The following is a 7,897-nucleotide window of genomic DNA, read 5'->3' on the forward strand; positions in this document are numbered from 1 at the left end:
ATCTTTACGGGAGCAGAACGCCTCATCTTTCTCCCGCGGAGCGGCTGGTAGTTTCGAACTGCTGGCCTTAAGGTTCGCAGCCCGATTCGTAACCATAGAACCCCCTTATATGGAAGCTATGAGCGTGAAAAACAGTTTGGGACAACTTGATGTCATAAACAGTTATTTAAATAAAAGTTCAGTGAAAGGTATTATTCAGCCATACTTTTCCTTGTGCCTTTCTAAGAGAAAGTTTGGTGTATTTCTTTCTACTTTTTTTTTTTTAGTATAATTTGGTGTAAATTCTGCTGTGCTTATTTCTAGGTGCAATTATTTGTAGATCTATTCCACAGTAGACTTCTTTGTTTTCTGAATTCTAGGTGATGCAGCTAACTGCCCAAGTTTGGAAAACACAGACATAGATGAATCCTCTTTGTTTGAAGCACTGCTTGGGCCTGGCGCGGTCCTAGTGGACCACAATAGATTATCCAGTGAGAGCAGTTGCAAGAGCTGGCTGAGCTCCGTGACCATGGACAGCGAGGACGGCTATCAGACGTGCATGTCTGAGGACTCTAGCAGGGGGGCCTTCAGTCGGCAGACAAGCACAGATGATGAGTGTTTTGTCCTCAAGGATGGGGACGATTTCCTAAGGAAGTCTTCCTGGAGGAGGAACCGGAGCATCAGCACCGCCAGCAGTGGATCCATGTCTCCCTCCTGTGAGGGCAACTTCTCAAGCGTGTTTGGTACCCTTCCCCGTAAAAGCAGAAAGGGGAGTGTGCGGAAACAACTCTTGAAATTCATCCCTGGCCTTCACCGCGCCGTGGAAGAGGAAGAGAGTCGCTTTTGACTACTTGTGACGTTCTATTGTATTAGCTTATTTCAGAAATATCTCTAGATTCGTCTAAATCAACGCCACCAAGTTTATTAGGAAAGCACAGATTGAGAAACTGACATCCCCTTTTGCAGCAACGTTGTTGTTGCTGTTAAGTGCCTTCGAGTCGGTTCCGACCCATAGCGACCCCAGTATAGGGTTTCTGAGGAGCGGCTGGTGAACTTAAACTGCTTACTTTGCGGTTCAAACCGACTTTGCAATTCAAGCAGTCCAGCAAGCACATTAATCCACAGCGCCACACCAAGACTACGTTTTACAACAATAGTGACATTTATTTAAACTTTCGTGTCTTTGCTTTTACTGTTTTCTAAATCAGTTTTCAACCAGAACAGCTTAAGTTCTAAGCAGACATTAGGGAAATCAGGTAATAAATTGGATAACATAAAAAGTTCTTTCTCAATCTAATGTTGTTTATGAAGACAAGTGTTATTTGTTTTCTATTTTATATTAATAATTCAAATTTTTTTGTTAATTTCGAAGGACTAAGAAAATAGAACTATTTGTAATACCTCCCATGGGTTAACTGGTGAATTTCCAAAGGTTTGTTGTTGTTATTAAGTACCTTGGAGTCCTTTCCAACCCATAGGTTTACTTCATTAATCTTTAGGGATAATTTATAATTTGAAATTTTGAAAGTGCAAATTTTAAAAGTGTATGTGCAAGTCTACAAAAAGCTGTAACCAAAGATGATCATGAGCCATCTCCCATGTCCACATTGACAATACAGTTGGAAATGGAAGGTTTAATGGAAGGATTTAAGGTTCCTGAGAAACATGGAAAGTGATTGTTGCTTTGAGATAAATATTGAAGAAGATTCCAGTAAGGTTTCTCTCTACATATATTGTTGCCAAAGTGCCCTCCAGTTAATACTGACTCCTAGCCATCCTTCACAGTGTTTCTGAGATGGTAGATCTTCAAGCGATCAGAAAGCCTCATTTTTCTCCTACAGAGTAGTTGATGGGCTTGAACCCCTGCCCCTGTGGTTGTCAGTCCAGTGTTCATCCTACAGAGCCACGGTGCTTATATTTATTTTGTTAGACTACAAAATGGGTAAAGAATTTATCTTTTGTTCCATCCAAACAGCCTGATTTATCTTTTGTTCTGTCCAAACAGTGATACAAAAAGTCTGGAAGAGCTTTCAGAATCCTACAATTTTGTGGGTTTTTTTTTTTTTGTGTGTGTGTGTGTGTATGATAATTTGTGCTACAAATATCTAAAGTCTAAAAAAATTGAGTGTTGAGAAAAAATTTTCCTCCTGTAGATATTTTTCACTTCATCTTTCACTTAGTAGTATACATCCCAAATAGTTACTTTCTCAACTCGCTTTTGCATATTAGATATGTTAATATCTCATTACTTCTATATTTAATTCATGTTTTTATTCAATATCTATTAAAAGCAGTGTACTTCAGAGTCAGTTCAGACTCATAGCGACCCTTAGAGGGTTTCTGAGGCTGTACATTTTTACAGGAGTGGAAAGCCTCATTCTTTCTCCCATTCAGTAGCTAGTGGATTCAAACTGCTGACCTTGAGGTTAGCCGACCAGCTCAGTAACCCACTACACTACCAGGGCTCCTTATACCTCTTAAAGCATGTGCTTTTTTCTGTTCTGGTGGATGCATCAGTTAATACTTATACTCTGGAGTAAATAATCCAGGCAGTATAAAAAATAATTGTTAATAATTTTAGGCTATGTGTTTATGTGTGTGTGGTACGTGGGGGAGAAGGAGAAATACTGACTTGGAGTGGGAATACTACACTCAAGAAAACTTCTGAATATTCTAAGGTATTTGCCATTTAGAGAGTGGGAAAAACCCATAATTTTCATGCAGGGGAGAATAAGGAAGGTTATAAGAAAATAAAATATGAAAGTATTTGTAATTATGACCTTGTTGTTTTTAAGTGCCATCAGTTGGGTTCAGACTCATAGCAACCCTGCGTAGTGTTTCCAAGGAGCAGCTAGTGGGATTGAACTGCCGATGTTGTCATTAGCAGTGTAATGCTTATTCTAAAGTGACATAATCCTTTGGACTCGGAAGCATGTTTTGGGTGCTGAAATGACTGAATGGGTCATTCAGATGAAAGGTCGTGTCCTGCATAATTTTCAGGAACAATAACAAGCGTGTCTATGGTTTACTGATACCTAGGAGTCCTAGTGTACCTCTGTGGGATAAGCACAGGATTGCTAACTGCAGAGTTGGTGGTTCAAACCCACCAACCGCTCCTTGGCTATACTATACAAGGTTGCTATGAGTCAGAACTAATAGCATGGCTCTTAATAACAACATGAAGTAGGTTAAGGAGTCCTAGTGTGGTACTGTAGGATAAGCACTGGACTACTAACCAGAAGGTCAGTGGTTCAAACCCACCACCTTCTCCTTAGAAACCCTATACAGGCTTGCTATGAGTTGGAAATGACTCAAAAGCACTTAACAACAACAAGTAAGTAAAAGATACAACATGTGTTAGTTCCTGAAATAACTGTCGGCAGCTGTTCAGCAAACAGATAAGGAAGCAGGATTTCTGAGACCTTCTCAAGGTTACACAGTCAGTGACTGAGATGAGACTGGAAGCTAGTTCTTCCTGGCTTTATCTAATCCTCTAAGTCTTTCTTAATAGCATTGATTTTTTTGCTGGTGCTAGGCAGATGTCCCCACAGAATTTTTTTCCGCTAACAATGAAACTTAAAATGCATAATTGTACATGCTTCATGGATAAGGATATTGGCTTCAGTAATTAGGAAAACAAACACATATTTACAGTGTTGTGTGTGTGTTTTTTTTTTTTCTGACTTCCACAGGCAAGTTTTCAGATATGGGCTTATTATTAATTGCATAGCTATGGATGCGTCATTTTAAATAAGAGCCTGAAAACTGATTGCGATTTAGCCGATATTGCTTATTTCTCATTGTAGACTAGAATCCTCAAGTGAAAGATGTGCTTAAATGAAAACAGCCTGTTCGTCTTATTTCTGCAAAGTTTACTAGAAAGAAGCACCGTGGTTAATTCAGGAAAGATGACTTTAAGATTTCTTACAAAGTAAAAAGTCTTCTGAGGACTGCCACAGATCATCTGGAAAAGCAGCTCATAGGTCATTTGCTTTAGATGTTAAATTTAGCATCACTAATTCAAAGTGAGCCATCTTTTGATCATTGTTTATATCTGAGAAGAAATATGCAAGTACAAAATATTGCATTAATACAATAAGCAGGCTAACATATGGAACATGGGCTCAGTTCCATGGGTGTTTGTCTGGGAAAATGTGTGTATTTGTGATTTTGGAAAATTAATTAATTTTGGAATACTCCTAGACACTATTTATAAAATTCAAATTCCAAACTACGTAGAAGTTGATGAGCTTTACTGCCCACTAAATAGCATATCTGTTGCTTCTGAATGATAGTGAAGTTCAAACCTGGAATGGGGGTAAAAAAGGTATATAGCAAGTTTCATTATAGTCTGTGATAAGAACAGCTAGAGCTGAGTTAGATATGTTCTGGAAAAGAAGAAAAGCACTGGCTAACCAAGGTCCAGGAAGGCAAGGCATGGCGTGTTGTATATGCTCACAAGTTTAAGAAAATTAGCTATTGTTTATTGGAAATATGGATGAATTCTTCCCAGCATAGCTTTTCAGACTGACCTCAGGGAGACTTTAGAAGATTTCATTTTTCTCATCTTCTGGTTCACAGCGACCTACTTGGATGTAATTTACTGAGAAAAGAAAAATAAAGCATTTTTTAAAAAACCCAAAGTTGTCAAATATACAAAACTGGTGAACTGCTTTGACAGTTTGCTATGAAAATGCATCTTTCTGGAGTTGTGTTTGATAAACCTAATTGGAATCAAGTACATCAGGCAAATACTCAGTCTCATAACTGAAGTAGCCACAACATGTCAAACAAGTTGGAACCTTAGTTTATGAAATGAATTTTATTCATTACTAGCTACTTTGCAATACCTTTGATATCTTGGTTATGTGATAAAAACAGTATTAAAAATCCCAATATGAATGGAAGAAATCAAACTTGATCGTTATTTGCATTTGCTGGTCATAAAATATGAGTATTTATGGATGCATCCAATCTAAGTAAGTAAACAATACATAAAAACTATGTTGTGTCTTCTGCATTATTTTGCTTCCTTTTTCCTTACAGAACTATGGCTATAAAATTGAGGTTTGATACTTTTTTGAAATAAACAAATGCTATTATTCAGTGCTAGAACTTGGTCTGTTTATATCACTTTCTTCCTTTCTTACATCAAATGATTGTTTCAACTGCAGATTTGAATTATACCTCAGGTAACTTTTGATCACTTTTTTTCCTTTGGTGGTGATGGTGGTGGTGTGCTATCGAGTCGGTTTCTTATGGGAAAAGAATGCCTCATCTTTCTCCCATGGAGTGGCTAATAGATTTAAACTGCTGACCTTTCAGTTGGCAGCCTAACACATAACAACTATGCTACCAAGGTCCTATAGGTCCTTGAAATAGTTAGTACTTAACTGAGGTTTCTACTTGCATTGGTTTCCTGTGTGACACATTACTACAAACTTCAAAGCTTTGGAAAACATACACATTTATTTTATCACTGTTTCTGTGGGCCAAGAGTTTGGTCACAGCTCCTCTTCTCTGGGGCCCACAAGGCTGTAATCAAGGTATTAATTGGGGTTGAGTTCTCATTGGAGACTCAGCTTGGGAAACATCTGCTTCCAAGATCACATAGGTGGTTGTCAGACTCATTTCCTGAGTCCTTAGTATTCCTGGCAGCTTCCTTCTTTGAAGTCAGCAATGGAGAATGAGAAATAGAGAGATACAGAGACAGAGACTGCAAGAGCAAGTTTCCTGAAATAATAGGAGTGATGTTTCATTATAGTTGGCATACATTTAATTTACTTTATGTAGTAAGTCTTGAAATTGGGACTTATGAGTCCTCCTTTGTTTGCCTTTACTGTTGTGTTGGTTATTCTAGATCTTTTATCTTTCCATCTCTTCTTTAGAATCAGGTTGTCAGAATCTGACAAAGGACACAAGAGACAACTGAAAGGTCTCTCAATGACCAAAGATGTAATAATTTTTTCATTAAAGTAGAATTATAATCCAATGTATAAAACAAATATCAATATATGAGTCCTGGGCTGCTGAAGTTTTGTGCCATGGAGATGGTTCTGACTCATGGCAACCCTCTATAGGGTTTCCAAAGCTGTAAATCTCAGAAAGCCTCATCTTTCTCCCACATAAGGGCTGGTGGATTCAAACTGTTGACCTTGTGGTTAGCAACCAATGTGTAACTCACTATGTTACCAGGGGTCCTTTGCATGAGCCCATACTAATAAAAATACATCATTGGATAAATAAGTAAATGGGGTAAAGAGAAAACCATGCAAAAGGATGCTAACTAATTAGTGTAAAGACTCAACCCTCAGGAAGATGGATTGCAACTACTTCCTAAGTGTAGACTGTACATGGTGACTTACTTCCAACAAGCTCAGTATGGAAAAATGGAAAACAGAGGAATGTTTTGTAGAATAAGAATGTGTTGTAGAATAAGACCTGGACTCCTAACTACAAGGTTGGTGGTTCAAACCTACCAGCTGCTCCTTGGAAACCCTACACAGGGTCGCTGTGAGTCAGAACTAACTTCACAACACTTAACAACATACAGTAGAGAAAACTGACAAACATTGCCTCAGCCAGGTGGTCAAAGTCAACATCAACAGTGTGATAAGGCAGATTAATAATCCCCCTTAATATACTTTGATGAAAAATGCCATTTTGACTCTGTGATCTTCCTCCCCAATTCCCATAGCCACAGTCTAACCATGAAAAGAAGATCAGACAAATCTCAATTAAGGGACATGAAACACATAAACTTGATATCTTAGGCATTAGTGAGCTGAAATGGACTGGTATTGGCCACTTTGAATCTGACAACCACAAGGTTTACTATGCCGGGAAGGACAAATTGAAGAGGAATAGTGTTGCATTAATTGTTACAAAGAACATATCCAGATCAGTCATGTGGTACAACACTATCTGTGATAGGATAATATCCATGTGCCTACTCTGGTATCATAGTGGTTACGAATCGGGCTGCAAACCGCAAGGTCAGCAGTTCAAAACTACCAGCTGCTCCACAGGAGAAAGATGAGGCTTTCTGCTTTCATGAAGATTTACAGCCTCGGAAACCCTGAACATGGTCGCTATGGTTTGGAACCAACTTGACAGCACTTAACAACAACAACAACAACAACAACAACAACAACATCATCATGGGAAGACCAGTTAACACCATTATTCAAATTTACACACCAATCACTGAAGCCAGTGAGAATGAAATAGAAGAATTCTACTAACTTCTACAATCTGAAATTGATCAAACATACAATCAAGATGTATTGATCATTAGTGGTGGTTGGAAAGCAAAGAAGAAGCATCAGTAATTGGAAAATATGGCCTTGCTGATACAAATGATGCTGAAGATAGAATGACAGAATTCTGCAATATCAGTGATTTGTTTGTTTCAAATGCCTTCTTTAGACAGCATAAAACATGACTATCACATGGACCGCGCCATATAGAATACATAGAAATCAAATTAACTACACTTGAAGAAAGAGACGATGGAAAAGCTCCATATCCTCAGTTAAAACAAGGCCAGGGGCAGACTGTGGAACAGACCATCAATTACTCATATGCAAATTCATACTGAAGCTGAAGAAAATGAAAACAAGTCCGCGAGAGCCAAAATATGACCTTGAATGTATCCCACCTGAATTTAGAGATCATTTGAAGAACAGTTTGATACATTACACTAAAGACCAGAAGAGTTGTGGGATGACATTAAGAACATCATACATGAAGAAAGCAAAAAGTCATTAAGAAGATAAAGAAGGAAAAAGTCAAAATGGATGTCAGAAGAGACACTGAAACTTGCTCTCCAGCTTAGAGATGCTAAAGCAAATGGAAGAAATGAGGAGGGCCAAGAGCTGAACAGAAAATTTTAAAGGTCAGCTTGAAAAGATAAATA

General features: G+C 38.2%; 1 protein-coding gene across 1 annotated transcript in view; it reads left to right on the top strand.

Moving 5' to 3' along the window:
• CYTIP (cytohesin 1 interacting protein) overlaps nt 1-826 on the top strand; it is a 49,986-nt gene extending 49,160 nt beyond the window's left edge. The window contains exon 8 of the mRNA XM_006872048.1: nt 360-826. Coding sequence (XP_006872110.1) covers nt 360-826 — 467 coding nt within the window. The remainder of the gene's footprint in view (nt 1-359) is intronic.
• Nucleotides 827-7,897: the final 7,071 nt, after the last annotated feature.

This window comes from Chrysochloris asiatica, unplaced genomic scaffold (assembly GCF_000296735.1).
Source record: "Chrysochloris asiatica unplaced genomic scaffold, ChrAsi1.0 scaffold00181, whole genome shotgun sequence".
NCBI classification, from domain to species: domain Eukaryota; kingdom Metazoa; phylum Chordata; class Mammalia; order Afrosoricida; family Chrysochloridae; genus Chrysochloris; species Chrysochloris asiatica.